We start from the raw sequence: 18620 nt of genomic DNA on the forward strand, positions 1-18620 counted from the left end.
AAGTTTTTTTGTTCTCGGCCGACTCCCTGCAGAGTTTCACTGAGCTGCTCTGTTATCTTAAATATTCACGGCAGAAATCTCTCCGATGTTCCACGTAGGACGTCTTCAGACATTTGTTGTGTCGCAGCGTGACATCTTCTTATAAACGCTGCCGCAGGGCCTCGGAAAACGTTTGTATGTTGTTGCCTTGATGAGTTGAACTGGAAACTCACAAGGAAGTTGCACTTTGAGTTTCCTGTGACCAGAACAGGTTACAGAACCAGCAGCAGAGAGGAGATAGATATTAGCCCCGAGCGTGGCCTGTCAGGCAGAGTCTTGCTCTAATTTCATCTTAAAAGGTCAAAATAACTTGTACCTGTAGGCGTGAACTCGGGGCAAAATACTTTAAAGAAAGAACGAAAAACAAATCCTGAGATTTTCACTGATCCAGAATCAGTTCATAGTTTCAGTCTGTTTCTTCAGACGTTGCTGTAATCAGATTACTTCAGGCGGTTCAGAATCAGACCTGACGGCTGCAGATTGAAGATTTTACATTAAAATGGTTTATAAAATATATTTGTTATATAATGTTAATGCTCCAGCTGTTTAAATGTTTGTTTCCGTTCCTAAATTCCCTTTTTATTTGCTTTAAATGTTGGCCGGGAAAAAACATTTTCAAGATTTTTCTGATTTTACATTTATTAACCAGCCTGTTCATTTATAAAACCTCTCGTTAGTTTAATCCCAAATTAAAATAATAAAAAGTCTTCCCAAAAAAAAGACAGATGAAGGTTTCAGGATTTTAACTGAAGACTTCTGGTGAAAATAAATCAAACCTGCAGAGAAATCAGAAACTCGGCTGCGTCAGGCGACAAGTTTCGTGTTAAATTCTAGATGTTTCCTGATGGTTCTCACTCTACAGGTCCAGTCATGATGTTGCGCCGGTTCTTATTTGCTCCGATCGTTTTGGACCTTCGTCCGTCTGACACCCATGCTGTTTTAAGGTGGATCTGCGGGCCGCTCGTTCTGTTTTAAGGTGGATCTGCGGGCCGCTCGTTCTGTTTTAAGGTGGATCTGCGCCACGTCTTTCTGTTCTCGTCCTCAGCCTGGTGTTTTGTGTTTTCTGTGCGGTATTTCAGTCTCAGGGCTGTCTGACGTCCTCGTTGGGGCGGCTGCAGACTTCCTGCCGGCTTTTCTGGGTCTGACTGTTGTGAACGGGCTCTTTGTAAATGTCTATAAATATATTTTTTGTATGTAAGCCTTTCCTAATGATCTGGAGAAGATAGAAGTTATTTTTATATATTGCAGCGGATTTTTGTAAGTATTTTATACTTTTGTATGGTTCTCTGTAAAACAAGAGTATTATGTAAATATAGTTCTTTAGAAACAAGCTGGTTGTCTGTGTGGTTTTTGTTTTTTCAGGAGATGAGCAGCCCGGTGAAGTTTGGACACACTGAGGGTTAAATATAGGCCTGTGTTGGGGGGTTTCAGGGTTTCATCCACCTGTCCTGAACATCATTAGTCATCTATGGTGGATACAGGTTTTTATGTTAAAATAATACTTTCCAAAATTCTCCCTCCTTAAATTTAACTCTTAATAACCTGAAGAGTTTTACTGGAAAGCTGGGACATACAGAGCCAAACTCTCATCCAAACTGTGGAGATGGCCAACATCTTCCTGAACACCACTTATTTTTATTTATTTTTATTATTTTTACCACAACTTGGTTCCAAGTATGTGAAACAGTCTCATGAATGAAAACCTTTGTTTTGCATGCTTTGTGTCAGATTATGATTTCAGTCCTTTTCTCAAACAATTGAATCATAAATTTGTGCATAAAGTTCCTCAGAACATTCAAATACTCATAACAAATGTGGTTTGAATCTTTACCTTCCTCGCCATAAAACACCACCTGTAACTTCCACCAGAGACTGAAGGACGGACGCTCTGAAAACAGCTGATTTGCTTGTGTATACAAACTGACGGAGGACATCGTCACATAAGTCAATCCTGTTATATTTTTACTTTGCTCACCACTTCTAAAGCTTATTCTGCTGAATGAAATGAAGGAAAAATATGTTGTTTCTTGGTCTGATTCTTTTTAAAGTTTCTTAGGATAAACCGACGTACATTGTCGTCCATCTAAAGAATAAAACCTTAATGTCTTTTCAGCAGTTACAGGAGATAATGGGAATTTCCAGTTCTCAGTTATTAGTTATTTTTGTTCTGAAACTGGATTTTATGTTAAAGATATGAGTGGTTAAAAAAATCCAGAGTATCAAAAATGTTTGTGACCAATGTTTGCGCTCCACATTTTAGGTTGTCTTTTTCATTATTTCAGCCTTAAACTTCTCCATCAGTCATTGATGGTAGAACCCTGTTCACAGACTAGATTTATGAGGCTCTATCCACACAGGACGAGTGTTGGTGGTTCTCTTAGTTATTTATTGCTTGGCCATTTCATCCACACAGAACCGGTGTTTCTTGAGTCTAATACCACTGCTCGGCTAAAATGGTTCCCAAAGCAAACATCTAACCGCACCATTTTCCTTTCAGCAGTAGCATTAAACGACCCAACCTCCACAACCTTTCACAGGACAGGCCGTCAGTGTTCACACAAGTGTAATATTGCACGCTGTTTTAATAAAGTTTTACAAAAAGAAGAAAGCCATAAATAAAGTCATCAGCTTCAGAAGGTGAAGAAGGAATTCCACCAGAGAGAAACACTTAGACCAGTGGAGGCCACAGCCCCCTAAAGGCCCGCCAGGTGGCCTCAGAAAATTTGATGGAAGCAAACATAAAAAAAAAAAAAAAAACGGTTTATGTATGTGTTTATATATATATACAGACACATATATGTGTGTGTGTGTATATATACATGTGCATATATATAGGCTATATAAAAACCCTGATCTCTGGTCTGCAGTTCTTCTTTATATTTTTGGGCAGTTGGCAAAAATGAATTGGTTCATTACTGCCACCAGGGAGTCTGGAATGTGGACCAGAATGTTTTCAAGAGCACAAGTTGTCAAAATATTAGTTTGTCTGCTACATTTTTCCAATCTCATGCCCCCAGAAAGCATTAAAGTTCTGACACAGCAGAACGGAGCCTGAACCAGAACCTGTCTGAAGGCACCAGGACAGATCTAGCGTTTCTTTTTCTTCTTCTACTTCTTTATTGCCACTAGTTTGCATCTGAACATTCTTCTGGTCTTTTCAGGGTTTGGTGGATTTTGTGCCACTTACAGGCCTGCTGTTGATACTACTGCGTCACTGGAACTGTATAGACACCCACCTTTGTGGAAAAGCTTCGTCTCTACGAAAAACTTTGTTTCATTTCTGTATGGATGTCCGTTAGATTCACTTTAAACTAGCAGCTGGTTACTTGTTGGCCAGAGGACGGATGGATGAAACTCACTCAATCAACCAAATAACCAAACAAAACAAAATAATTTTCTTTTCTAATAATTATAAAACCATGAACTTGTATTCTGTGACTATCTCAGGCGCTTGTTCAGCAAACACGCGCTCCTTCAGGTCACTGTTCAGCTCTGACTGCAGGTGTGTATTCTGGCCCCGCCCCCCCCCCCCCACCCAGCAGGTGAGCTCCCGCTCTGTCCGTTTCCTGGACGCTCTCACTGCATCCCTGGCTCACCTGTGGAACTGACCCGTGGTGCCTCTGCGGACATGGTGGAGGACGCGGTCGGCCTCGGCGCTGTGACAGTGCTGGGTGTCCTGGAACAAGGTAGGAGGGCATGCTGGGAGATCTGGCAGGAGACGGACTGGAAGCAGCTTCAGTCTGCAACCTGTTGCTTCTCCAGAACTGAAGTGGTTTTGCTGAAGTTTCATAAATCTGATTTTCTCTTCGTGTTTTATATAAGAAATAAGCTTGGTTTTAAGATGTTTCATATTGTCATAATATTTTCCACATCATCTCCACCATCTGCAGATTTGCAACTGATCTCACAAAAATACGTAAAATGGTAAATGGTCCGTATTTATATAGCTCTTTTACTGTACCTGGGATGATGCCCAAAGCGCTTTACATCATCCATCACATTCACCCATTCACACACACATTCACACACTGATGGCGGAAGCTGCATGCAAGGTGCTCAACCACGACCCGTCAGGATCAATTAGGGGTTTGGTGTCTTGCCCAAGGACACCTCGACATGAACTCGACTTGGCCGAGGATCGAAACAACCTCGAAGTCTCAAAACTTATTTACATGTTGCCGACCTGGGACCACGACCTGGGACAATGGTGGAGCTTTCTGGTGGTGTTTGCGCGACTTTTCTGGGACAGATGTGCAGAAAAAGCACCTCCTCACGAGCGCAGTCTCTCGCCTTCACGAAGACGTTCATATTTACCCTCCGTCCTGATGGACAAGAACATGGGTCTCTGTTGTTGTGGAGTTTATAACAAGCTTCATGAACTCAACAACAGCCACCGCTGTCAGCCTGTTCATGTTGATTCAAATGGGTAGTTTTGCAGGCTGTTGGGTGGGCGTTATGATTTCGTGCTGTGTAGCCTACACCAGCCCACGGGAGGAATGTGACAATTCCCAGTGGCCTGAGGGCCCTAATGGCTTAACTGGCCTCCTTGTCAAGGAAAAAATTAATCATTAAAAGTAACTGGGGGATATGGCCGGGGAGAGGGAAGTCTGTGTTTCCCTGCTTAGGCTGCTGCCCCCGCGACCCGACTCCGGATAAGCGGCAGAGGATGGATGGAGGGATGGATGGAGGCAGTGGTGTAGTCTAGTTTATTCTAGTGGGTATACTCTGATCCACACATAACTGAGATCATGAAAGACTGGTTATGTGTTATCTAAATGTAAACAACACAAGATGTATAACAGCCATTCGTTTCCTCATGGGGATCCTTCACCCCAGGAGCTTTGCCTGCTTGGAGTGGGGTTGTTGCCATGGTGATCGCCCTTGTCCCAGTGGCTGGGGGTCCTGCACTGCAGTCCAACAGCTGTGATGTGGACTCTGGGCTGCCCTGATCTGGGTGGTTGCTGTGGTGGTCTCTGTGGAAATGGGTGGGCTGGCTCTCGGTGTGATCGGATCCCCAAGATATTGTTTCCCCACTGCAGCGTCAAGCCAGATGTTTATTACTTTCATTACTTTTGTACTAATAAACAGAAACTGGAGTTCTTGTTTGTGTATAATGTAGGGAGGGGGGACGGCTCTGTTTGTGCATATATGTGGATGTCTGTGTGACTGTGAGAGAGACAATGATGGGTGTGTTCTTAATTTGCTATGTCATATAGTGTGTGAAGGCTTGTTTTACTTTAATATGCATACATTTTTATCATCGTGTAAAGCACTTTGTGTTGCCTTTGGCAAGAAAAATGCTTAATAAATAAAGTTTGATGTGAATTGATTAACAGCTGCACTTTAACTAACCAGTGAACAGCCACTGAGAGAACAAGACAAATCTTCAATAAATAAAAATTCATGACAAAATATAGAGGCAAACATTCCTCTCTTGGAATAGATACTTATGTAACACGCAAAGTTATTTATTTGATGGCGTACAAAGTGTCCTTATTAATGGACATTTAAGATGACTATGAATTGTCTTGATTTTTATTTAACCATAATAACATGCAAATATAGCGTTAACTTTGTACATTTAAATAGTTTCTACCAGCTTTAAATGTCCAACATTTACCTAACTTTCCATTTCTCCACTCTAACCAAAGATGCCTGTTTTTAAATTCGGCCAGGTCGAAGTCTCTTCTACACACACACACACACACACACACACACACACACACACACACACACACACACACACACACACACACACACACACACACACACACACACACAGAGACTCACCGGGGCCCCGTTTCAGAAAGCAGGTTAAATAAACTAAGTTTAAAGTGCAACTCTGGGTTGACCAACTCAACCTGCTTTCTGAAAACGCGGCCCAGGTTGGACGACAGGGTCAGGCTCTTCTCCCCGCCCATGACTGTGTGACTGCAGTGTCCCCCGAATCGACAGTGGAAACAGTACCAGTAGCAACACGCTCACTGACACACTGAAACAGTGTGATTTGACTTTGTTTTCTTTTCATGTTTTTTCTCTGCGTTCCCTCTCCACTAACTAGGCCTACGCGTACCGCCCAAAACATCTTATTCCCCTTCTTTTTCTGCTGCTGCTGCATCTTCTTCCTCTCATCCGCCACTCTTTAATTCGCGGTTGTCTAGCAACCAGCCACCAGCTGTTAAGGACCGCAGGTCAGGATCAGGACAGACGGTCAAGCTGCTTTCTCTCTGCGGCGGCTCAACGTCACTTTTGACAGAATTCCTCATGGTCTAAACGGGCCGGCTTCGTGGCTAATTTATGATCGGAAAAGTGAAAGTTATGTCACGAAACATGTTGATACGCATCTTTGAGCATTTTTTTGTGGTTATACGGAAATTTGTCACCTTTTCTACTGGGTATACGGCGTATACCTGCATATCACGTAGACTACACCACTGGATGGAGGGATGGAACTGTGCCCTACATCACTGCGGCTGATTGGCCTGACTGGTTCTGGCTTCCACCCACAGACTAAACAATTTGTTCTTGCCACTTGTCACTAATTGGCTAATGCCGATTGATAAGTAATCTAATCAAGACCACATCTGTCCTTGTTCAACTCAGGAACAGCAGCCAAACTGGGCCAATTGGGCACATTTTATTAGTCCAGGTTAAATGCTGATGTTGGCGATCAGTGTGTCGGTGTGTTTATCTGGTTGTAAATGATGTGGTTGCAGCTTGTTGGTTAAATGTTAACCTCTGTGGTTTTATTTAACTCCATATTGAGTGTGTTTGTGGGTGTGTTTTATTTATATGGTAATGAAATAGATTATTTTACTGCATGAAATATTTGGTGGGTCCTGCTGGACCAAACTTACCTCCACAGGTGGGTTGCTGCATGATAAAGTTTGGGAACCCCTCCAGAAGTCTGTTATCTGACTAAGCTGAGTTGACTTTTTCATTTTCTCAAGTTACAGAAATCAATCAGGTGAAGTTGCTGTTGATCGCTCCTTCTTTTTACTTTTAGTAGAAAATATTGGTGTTGGTGTATTTACAGTTAAACTGGTATCTAAATTATGTTCTGACAAGATTATCCAATAATGTTGTTTATCTCAAAATAAAACCATCATTAATAACGAAGTCATGTTGGACTCTTAGAGAAAAACACTGCTTTGTAGTTTTATGTGAATGTTGGTCTATGGAATAATAAGCTTTGGTGATTACTTAGTCCATATGTGTGTGCACGTACACTTGCACAAGTGTGAGTGTATGCATGCAGTAAATGAGTAGGGGTGGCCTGGCCCTGGTATGTGTGAAGAATCACTGGCAGTCAAACCTTTGATCACCAAGGCATGACGATAATGACAATGATACATTATGCTGTTATGAACGTTAATGACTTATTTTATACAAACTCTGCATGTTCAATAAACCGCATTTAAATACCACAGCTTTATTTGTTTTGTTTTAATAATATCACATTTTACTATTTAAAGAAATACATATAAATAAATGAAACAACGTTACTCAGACAGACAGATATATGTTTTTTATGTAAGTGTAATGCAACGATTTGGCCCAAATCAAGTTACATCACAGTAACAACTAATTTTGTAAAGCACTTATTAAAATATTGGAAATCGAGAATTTAGTTGTGCTTCTTTTTACCAGACTATTCTGGACCACAACACCAAAAAAACAAAACAAAAACAAACAAAAAAAACAAACAACCAAAGGAAAAAAACAAACAAACAAACAAACAAACAAACAAACAAACAAAACAAAAACAATACCCTGAGGTCATTTCCAAAGAAAAGAAGCATGATGTTGGGCTGTAAGTCATTTGGGGTCAGAAATAGAAGGAGGTGCACGTTCTGGTCCCAGCATTTTTAACTTTTAAGAGCACACTCAGAACATGCACATACCATCTAAGTATTTCTGTTATACAATTTATTTTCTTTTTTTTAACTCCGCATCAACAGGCTGGTATAAGTTGTTGGTAAATTCTGAAGGGTAGAAAACATGAATACGGCATCTACAGGCGACTGGCTGTCACTACGCTTCTTCAGAGGCAGGGCTTTTCACAGCAGGGGTGCTTTTTTTAGCACAACACTTAAAAATGCAAAAACAAAAAACAAAAAAAAAACAAACAAAAACAACTTTGTAATATCTTTACTGTAATTTCACATTGTGTGGGATCCCGAGGCGTTCCGACACAATGTCGTCCCTCCGGCGTGTCGGACCCTCCTCCCAGTGGGATGTGCCTGGAACACCTCATAAGTTTCCAGAAGGATTCCTAATCAAACCAGAGCGCACATGCAAAGCCCAGAATATAAAATCAAGCTTTTTGTTGTTCTCCTTTGATTTCTAGGGAAGTATTTTCCAAAATGAGTCACCTTTAGAGTTATAATATTATCCACAATCTAAGACATGCATATCACCTTGAAAGAAGATCTAAAATCATCAATTTAGGGTCAGCACACAGTCTATGGGTCAGAGTCAGGGTTACAGCACAGATTACCTTATATACACACATGCAGTGTCTTACTGAAGTGAAACGACTCCTATTTGAACATGTTATTCAACGTGTATGTTGTATAGTTATATTGAATTATTCAAGATTTTCAAATAAATAACAAATCAAAATAAAAAAGAATGTAAAAACTACTTATAGAAGGCAAAAGTATATAGTTATGTGTACAAGTAATTAAATGATACACCACTGGGTTTTTATTACAGTGTACTAAGTCCAGTTTAATTAAATAACTCAAAATAAGGGATGTCGTCTATAAAGAACTGTATAAGCTTATACTAATAATGTTTTATAGTTATAGTTCAGGATTTGTGCATCTGCACACACGGGTTTTCAACTATCCCTGTAGGTAAGTGTAATTTCAAGTCACCATTGTGACATATAAACCAGGCCAAAGTACTGACGCGCTTCACTGGATGCCACTGTAAATTGTAAAAAAGAAGGAAAAGCCTCCTGTATACTCCTAAAATAAAGCTCCTGGAAAAATAAGAGACCACAGCCATTTTTTCTTAAACCAGCATCTTTGAGTATTACTACCAAAAATGTCATTCTTACACAAGCACATCTCATCCTGCTTTACCAGGACAACGAAACTGTCTGGCAGAGGCTGAAAACAGCAGTGAACTGAAAGGGAAAACCACAAACACATCACTGAAGGACCAGAGGCTGACATCAAGTGATAGTCGAACACAGTGGCAAACTGAGACCGGGGTGAAGTGCACGGCAAGAAAAGCTGGAAAACGGCTCCTACAGGGAAGACTGGAATCATGCAAAACTCAGACTGAGAAGAAGAAGAAGGAAGGTCATCTTTTCCGAGTCTAATTTTCAGCTTTTCCCAACACCTTGTTGTTTTATGGTTAGATGGAGACCTGGAGTGGTCTACAAGCCACAGCGTCTCACACAGACTGTTAAATATGGAGGAAGATGAGGGGATGCCTCAGAAAGGCTGGAATCAGGTAGATGTCTCTTCGTGAAGGATGCATTAATAAAACCACATACAAGATTATCCTCGAAAAACATTAATTTCCTCATGCTGACTGTGCTCCCCAACTCAGAGGATTGCAGCAGGACCATCCTCCAGGCCACACAGCCAGGAGAATCAAGGTCTGGATGGAGGAATCACAACATAAAGAGCCTGTCATGGCCATCTCCATCTCCAGATGAACCCTGGTAAAAACCTCTGGAATCACATCAAAGAGAAGATGGGTGGTCACAAATCATCAAGCAAAGCTGAGCAGTTTGATTTATTTATTTTTTTTACACTTTTGTAGAAGGTTACCCAACAACAATTTAAGCAGCGGTCCCCTATTTGTTTTCCAGAGCTGTATACATGAAATTAGACATAGACAAAGCCCGTGAACTCCTAACACCTCAGGCCAAGAGTAATTTGAAATGGAACGCAGCCCATTAGCTGCATTGGCCAACACAGGTTTGGAACGCGCCATGCACGTAGCGTTGTCCATAGCAACCACGTTAGCAACAATCCCGAGAACTGAGAGAATCTGTCTAAATAAAAGACTGTTCAGCTTTTCTGTTCAATAATTTCATTTCACTAATGAAAGGCAGTCTTCTCATGGTAGTTTAGCTTTTAGTCACAGTGCATTCGAAAACGCAACGTATGCCTTTATTTCGTTGTCAGGCAAGCAGAAACGTCGTTCAGATGCCATGTCAAAGCTCAATTTAACCTTGTCCTGGCCCCGGTTCCCATGGTTCCGTTAATAAATGTTTACACCTTGTGGTTATTCTTTGTATTTCTGTTCGGTCCGGTTGTCCTCCAAAACTTCCGAGATTTTGCTGCAGTTTCATAAATCTGATTTTCTCCATGTTGTGTATAAACTTACGGAAGAGTATTTAAAAGTCAAGATGGATCATGGTGCGTTTTCTGTGTGTGTTTCCAGCTTATTTTTCCCTCCAGGTAATTTATGCCAGGAGGAAGTATTCGGTTTCTCCCCCGACCACCAGCGGACCGCCGGAGTTTGAGAGGATCTTCAGAGCTCAGTCAGTAACTGTGTGTGTGTGTTTGTGTGTGTGTGGGTGGGTGTGTGCGTGTTGTAAAAAAAGTAAACAGCCACAGGTTTAACACTGATTATCAATAACGTTTAAAAAAAGTGTAAAAATTTGGATAAAGGCGAAAAACTGAGCGACCTTCACTCTTTCTAAGTTTTTGTTTTTTTCACAGATGAAGTCTTCAACCTTGACATAAACAGAAAATGTAATTTTGAGCTAAAGCAGCTCATAAATAAATAAATATAGAAACGTTTCTGCAGAAAACCTAAATATCACATGTAATTCAAACTTTATGATTTCATCTAAAAAAACAAAGATAAGTCAAATTTGCTTATCTGTGATAATCTAATGGGATAGTTCTCAGCTCTTTTATTCTTTAAAAATTCAGCAGAAACACAAACTCCTGATTTATTTTCAGACTAATAAAAATGCTTCAACTCATTTGTTTCATGTTTTCTTCTTCGTTCAGCTGGGATGAACATCACGGTGAAGATCTGCTCAGAAGTTCATGTTGGCCTGAAAAATTAAAACTGAAAGTCTGAAGGTCCATCAAACACTTCAGTGTTTTCTTTCATTTATGTGGAAATGAAAAGAAGAATAATTCAAAGTTCTATTTTTTGACCACTTAAAGAAAAACTTTTTAACTTTAAATTGGTCACATCTGGATCGTTGCCTTAGCGGCAGATTCTCACAATTGTTTTTTTTTATATAAAACAAAAAACAATAATTATTCAAGCAAAGAAAACAAAACAAAGCAAAAACAAACTCTTTAGCCTTAATTCCAGCAGCATTTGCTGTGGCATAGTTTTAATAAGCATCTGCAATGTCACATTTATTTCTTTCCAGTGTTGCATTAATTTTCCACCAAGATCTTGTAGAGCGGATGGGAGAGTCTGACCACTGCACATTATCAATGGGGTTCAGGTCTGGACTCTGTGGTGGTCAATCCATGCGTGAAAACGAAGTGTCCTGTTCCCTGAACCACTCTTTCACAATCTGAATCCCATGAATCCTGGTATTGTCACCTTGGAAAATGGTTGTGCCATTAGGAAAGATGGAATAACCTGCTAATTCAGTATATTCAGCTACTTCAGAACTTGGCGGCACGTTACTGCCATTGACCCGCCCCCCTGGCTTGCTGAGCCTGCCCTCTAAAATCACAGAGCAGGCCAGTGAAAGCCAGATCCTCTCCCAGAGAGGGGCATGGACAGGCACCACTCATGAACATGTAAAGGTTCAGACACAGAAACATCCCGTTCTCCGTAGAGCTCACTAGAGCCACGTTAGAATGTCTGAAATGAAGAATCCAGGCTGAATTTGGGGAAATACACTTTGAAAAAAATGTTGTTGGACTTCTGACACCCACATGAAACTGTAAAAAAAAAATGTGTAAAATTGGACCTCTAAGTGTTTCTGGCTCTACCTGGTGGCCACTGTCTGACATCATCTTACCTGTGTGTGTGTGTGTGTCCGTACAGGGCAAACTGTTCAGAGTACTTCCCCATCTTCATCACTGCTCTGTGGACATCCGGAGTCTTCTTCAGCCAAGGTAAACACATATTCGCGCACATGTGCACACACAGTTCTTCTTAGTTTGCAGTAAAATGTGTGTGTGCTGCAGGTTTGTCCTCGGTTTGCGGTTTGCTGTACCTGTACATGCGCCTGCGTTACTTCTGGGGATATGCTGAATCTGCAAACGGACGGTAAGGAACCAGAACCGGAAACACACCTTGCCCGTTTCCTCTGCAGGGACTCGACTACTACCTGCTGGAGTTTCTGGATCCAAATAAAACCAGAGAATTTTCCAAATAGATTTTTAGAGAATCCAATTCCCGTTTCCACCACAAGGGGGCAGAGCTTCCCTGTGCGAGCTGGCAGCAGCTTCTCATGGTGTTTGTTTTGATATATGTTCATTTCAAACAAGCGAATCAGATATAATAACAAAACAAACATGACAAACAGAATTAATGCCTGATGGCCGCAAAATTGCAGAAAAAAAAAGAAAAAAAAGAAACTTATTTTCTTCTTATTTTATTGATTTTTTATTAATGTTTTTTAAATGTACTTTTATTGACAGATTTATTTTCATATTATATATAGTTTTCATTCATATTTATATATTTTTATTGATGACTTAAATATTAATTTATTTCATATTTAATTGTAGTATTTTTCCTGTTAGTTTTCCTTACTTGGTTTTTACAGATTTTACTTTGTTTTTTATGTAATTATGAATAAATTCAGGCATGAAGGGATTGAAAGGTTCTCAAAACAAAGAAAAAATTAATCAGCACGATTAAAAAGGAGTCAGAAGACGTAAAAGAAAACTTTTTAAATCTGACCCCTTTTCTATAGTTAACTGTTTATTTAATATAGGTCAAATATATACACTATGGGTATAAATATATAAGCATATATATATGCTTATATATTTATACCCATATTCAATTTCAAAGTTTATTTGAACATAAAGGCACAAAAAAACCCACATGTGAATATGAGTTAATAAGATACATTTATAATTACAATTAATATATATTCTGTTAATATTTCCATATGAAATTCTATGTCTACCTAAAATCTGGAATTTGAAAACCGGAAATATTACTGTAGATATTTATTGTGTTATATAGCCTACCAACACAGATACATCTGTGTATATTTTGCTAATACGATTACACACATTAGATAATGTGATGCCAGTTTATACAATATCCCTATTATATATAATAATATGCACATATAGGCAATATACACGACAAGTGTATCCAGGGTAGGTGTTAGGCCTCCACTTTCCCACACCTGGTAAAAATAATTTGTTTACATATCCAGCTGATTTAACACCACTCGGGTCAGAACTTCTTGTCTGTGAAGAACTATCAGAGTTCTGTTTGTGTTTGTAGGTTTTCAGCCTGATCCGGCTCCTCTTCATCGTGTCGGATCAGTTTCTGATGTTCTGAGTTCTGGGTCTAACATGTCGGGTCAACGTCTCTTTCAGTCTGGCTCCGCTCTACGTCAGCGCGCAGGTTCTCTGGATCCTGATCGGGTTCTCCTCTGTCGGCATTTTCCACACATTCTGCAGAGTTTACCTGAATGTGGACCTACTGCAGGAGCTCGGTTTTGCCCTCGGCCTGCTCTGACCAGGAGGAGGAAAAACGATGAAGAGGAGGAGTGATGCTGTGAGAAAACATCTGCGTTGTGTCACAGAGTGAAAACATGTTGGATTATTAATAATTAAACTGATCAGTCTGTTTGTGTTTCTGTGTCTAACTTTGTTTCATCTTCATAACAAACATGACTCATCTGATTAAAAACGCGTTGTAAATCAGTACAGACATAGTTTGCACATAGTTTGCGTGTTCTCGGCCAGGCGGCCATGTTTGAACATGTGACAGTGATGCAGCACTACATTGTTGGATGTAAGTAAAGCTAGAGGCAATGTCAGCTGTGTGGTAATTTTTCACGGTGTCATTATTTGCAATATTTGCAAAGTCGAAGTGGTGCGAGGAGGATGGTGTCAACTCATTCAACACCACAAATTTGATATGTCATCTGAAAAACTGCCATCCAGAAGCTCACAAACAATGGCGGGACGCTAACGCCCCTAATGTTTGCATAGTTTTTAATAATCTTAAACCTTCTGAAACAATATATATAAATCTACATCGGTAAATATCGGTTATCGGCCGTATTGGTTTTCTGTATCAGCCAAAGTTTTCATGTCGGTCCATCCCTGTTCAGAAGTCTTCATCGCTTGTTTCTTCAGCTGCAGTGGTTTACTGAAACATGTTCCAACATAAATCTAAATCCAGTATCTGGGTCAGAACCAGAGTCGGCCCACTTCTAAGGATCTAAAATGAATGTCTGGCCTGAGCAGCTTCATTCTTCTTCACCCTCTTAGAGAAGCTTTCCATAATTTCTCTAAGTCGTCTTCAGGAATTTTTCTCCAGGATCCTTGAAGGACTTTCCAAAGCTCTTCTTTGGATGTTTCTGCCTTTTGTTCTGTTTTCTGTCCAGATGATCCCACGCTGCTTCAGTAATGAGGAGGTCCAGGTTCCATCAGACCTGTTAGCTCAGATCTACAGTCCAGTTCTTCTATCATGTGACTTACCTCAGCGTTTTCTCTCTGCTTCCCTACTTAAGAATGGCTTCTCTACAGCGTTGTAGAATAAGATTTTCAATAGTCTGGATGTGTGAAGTTTAACAAAGTTTATTACAAAAAGAAAAACGGAACTTGTACGAGGAGAATATTGACCTGATTCTGACAAAGTTTCTGAAGAGAAAGATGATGTGTAGGGACTTTTCCACAGAGGGAGGGAAGAATAAAGCAGTGTGGCTGTGAATAAGGTCGAGTTCTGTCCTCGAGGCCGTTCTTATCTCGGCAGGTGTTGTTTTGACGCTTCAGTGTAACTCAATGTTCCACCAAGCACATTGTTCTCAGTCCAGGGGTCAAGTTAAACTTGTACACATTAAGAATAAACGTTTAAAGTAATAAAAAAAGATGACTAAATTGTTAAAGAAAATTCAGTTTAATTTATTTTATTTATTGTGGAAAACCTTGAGATGTAACATCTCGTTTGCAAGGGGGACCAAAAGAAACATAAAGACAAAGACATAACAATAGACAAAACAATTCTGAAATGACAACAGGATGTTATTGACCTCAAAGATGCAAGTAAATGGTTCCAGTCGCCGACCTGCCTCCTTCCTCACGAATGGAAAAATAAAGTAGAGATTTTCAGAGTTTCTTACAGAGTAGGAGGACAAAAACGAAATATTTAAGATATGGAGTCAAAATAAGCACATTTAAAAATAAGTTGAAACCAATGGCACCGTCTTCTCCCGTCAGGCTGTAACTAATTAAGTTTCTCATATAGAGTACAATGATGAGTATTTCTTTTATAACAGCCAGCCTTCCATGGAGACCATTTCTGATGAGGCTTCGGCCAACAGTAGATGGATCAACTGAAGATCCAGATGCATCTTTCAGGTCCTGGTTCAGGTCTTTGCTGGATTTGTTCCTATTTCTACACACCATGCTGAGATATGCCAAGTTTTCATCTCTTAAGGAATAACCTTGTTCCTGCTAAAATCCTATTTTCAGTCAAACTGTCTTATCCTGAAACTAAAGAAATGGGAGCAAATGAAGTGTCTTTGTGACTTCTGCTGGTAAAGATCCAGTTAAAGCTGATGCTTTGCTAAGTTGTCTGTTAAGTTTCAACACAACACTGGTTCATCTCTTGAGTTAGGAGCCTTTTTTCTGCCTGAATGAATCATAGATCTGAGTTAAGTTCCTCTGAAAATGTTTCAGAACAAGAACTGGACTGAAAATGAGGAAAAAGCAGAAAAGGTTAGAAAGACCTTCAGAAAGTTGAAGAACTGTAGATCAAGTCCAGTTTGGAGAAGACAACAAAGTCAGAGAGGAAGACTTGAGGCCTGGATCAGGACTCTGGATCAGAACTGTATTTAAAGTCTCCAAAATCTTTTGGACTAGAAGAGTGAAATAAAATAATCTAAAGCTTTTAAAAGAACTTTCAGCTCTTTGGATTCCAGGTGTGACCACATGGTGGCAGCACTTCCTCCTGAAAAAGAGGAATAAATTACCCATCCTGCACTTGTAGAAGAATTTCATGACTAAAGCAACACAAACAAGCAGACTGAAAATACAAATGAAGCTAGGATTGAAAAATCAAGAGAAAAACTTACAGATCCTCAGCTATTGTTGGTAAAAATCTTACCTGTACTGATCTAAATCTGGTCACATGGTCACTTTAAGGACACAGAAGCTGTTAATCCCATAAACCTTTACGCCTGTTGAAGAATAAGTGAAACTCTTTGTAAACCCCAGCTCATCTGACCTGAACAATGAGCCCCAGTGTGATATGAAAGCAGCATCATACCATCTGTTGCCTGCAGGTGGAGGGAGATGTGATTAGACTTTTATGAATCTCCTTAGAAGGGCCTCCAGGAACACAAAATTCCTTCATCACAAGATTTCAGCTACATTTTCTCTGAAGGTGTAAAAATATCCTTCAATTCAGCAGAAATATGTTACATGTGGCATTTATGAGAATATCACTAAAGGCTCATAAAGTCTGCAGAGTTTCACTGATAAACATCCGTACTCGGAGTTTTCCTTGGAAATGTTTTTATTCTGAATCCCGGGTGGGTGAACAGATCTGATGCAGCGTTGTGGCTGATTTCCACCAAATAAACATCTTCATGTTCAAACCAACCTTCTCTCCATTTGTGTTCAAATGAACTCACATGCGGGTTTGATGATGGAAAGCCACTTCTTCGTTTCAAAGTGATTCAGTACAGTTAGAAGGTGTAAGTACTCTGTACTTCATAGAGTGGATGACCTCATCCGCTAGTGAATAATTTGGTGGTTTCCAACCTGCTGAGTTCAGATTTCAGATGTTAAAAGCTTAAAAAGTTGAGTTTTCCTTCATAAATTTTCATAGTTTCATTTCAAAATGTTGCAGCAAAGTTTCTGATGGGAATTATTAGCATGATCATATTTCTCCAGTTTTTTTCTTCTCTTCATCGGCTTCCCGGTAAATTCGAACAGAATTTAAAATTCTTCTCCTCACATATAAAACTCTTAGCGACCATGTTCCATCAGAGTTCCAGACTTTCCCAACAGAGCACTCAGCTCTCAGACTGCAGGTTTAGTCGTGGTTCAGGCTGTAAACGTAGAACGGGAGGCAGAACCTTTAGTTATCAGACCTCTGGAACCAGCTCCTAGTTTGGCTTTAGGCGTCACGATTTGTCATTGGCTCTTGGTTTGGTTGTTGTTTTGATTTCTGTTTATCTTTAGTTTCTGGTCTTGGCTCTCTTTCAGTCCTCAGTATTGCTTCCAGGGTCTATTCTCTTGTGTATTCTACTTATTTTATTTCTTGCTCTCTAACTGTCACACCTGCTACTTGTTAGTGATTCAGTCCATCAGAATTTAAGCTCAGGGTTGTCCTTTACGGGTTCATTGTGTTGTGTTATGTTGTCATACCAGTCCCTGTTCATACTGGTCCTGTTTGTCACATTTGTTTTGTTAATCAGTGAGATTGGTTCTTTCTTGAGTTTGGTCTTCTGTTGAGCTGGATTTCCTGTTTGAGCAGCACCTTTGTTTCTCCACAATAAACCTTCGGTTAAGTTAACCTGCTGGTCTTTTACATCAGTTATGCATTTGTTTCCTACTTCCTTGTCATGTCTCTACGGATTTTGACCTCAGGAAACAGAACCTCTCCGTGGAACCAGCTCCCAGTCTGGCTTCAGGTATCAGACACCCTTACAGATCATCTTCAAACTTTCCTTCCTGGTAAATCTTATAGTAGGTCTGGTTTGGTGACCCTGATCCATCCCTTTAGTCCTGCTGCTATAGGCCGAGGCTGCTGGGAGACGTCCCATGATGCACTGGGCTCCTCTCTGCTCTCTTTACTCTCTGTGTAGAAACATCTGACGTTGTTGTCATTAATTTGTGATTCTCTTCTTCTTTCTCAGCGGGTATCCCTTCTTAGAGTTATGCTGCTTGTTGACCCTCTTTCCTGACCTCTTGGTCGAACTGATCCAGGCAGATGGCCGTCCTTCCTGGTTCTGATGGAGGTTTTCCTCTCCTCTGTCTCCTCATGCAACTCAGGATGGAGGATTCAAATGAAGAGAAGATTTAATTGGTTTATATGAACAAATCAGACTAATGTGAATCATTAATTAGATTATTAGTGAACAAAAATGAATTGAATTGAACTGTCTGTAAAAGTGACTTAAGATGACTTTGTTGTAAAGTGCTGTATAAATAAAGCTGAACGAAACTGAATTTTAGTCAAAAGATGACCAGCCCTGAGGGACATTCAGGGCTGATGAAGAGGTAAAATAACAATAATGTTATTTCAAACCATGAACAAAGATGTTGAGAGGACGTCCAGTTTGTCTCCAACTGTGAGAAAATTATTCAGCAGTTTTAAGTTTCTAAAGAAAAGGTTGAAGGATTTCCATCTTTCTCACTCTGCCGTTAGAATATCATTACTCCATTTTATCAGGAGGGATTTCAGACCAGGTAACAAGTCTA

General features: G+C 40.1%; 1 protein-coding gene across 1 annotated transcript; it reads left to right on the forward strand.

The window, feature by feature from the left end:
* The first annotated feature begins 3633 nt into the window (after positions 1–3633).
* ltc4s (leukotriene C4 synthase) lies at positions 3634–13811 on the forward strand. The gene is made up of 5 exons (XM_041989909.1): positions 3634–3725; positions 10450–10549; positions 12037–12107; positions 12180–12261; positions 13557–13811. The coding sequence occupies exons 1-5, from the start codon at positions 3668–3670 to the stop codon at positions 13696–13698; spliced, it is 453 nt and encodes a 150-aa protein (XP_041845843.1). The 5' UTR covers positions 3634–3667; the 3' UTR covers positions 13699–13811.
* The last annotated feature ends 4809 nt before the right edge of the window (positions 13812–18620 follow it).

The sequence above is a fragment of the Melanotaenia boesemani genome, chromosome 7 (genome assembly GCF_017639745.1).
Source record: "Melanotaenia boesemani isolate fMelBoe1 chromosome 7, fMelBoe1.pri, whole genome shotgun sequence".
In the NCBI taxonomy this organism is placed as follows: Eukaryota; Metazoa; Chordata; class Actinopteri; order Atheriniformes; family Melanotaeniidae; genus Melanotaenia; species Melanotaenia boesemani.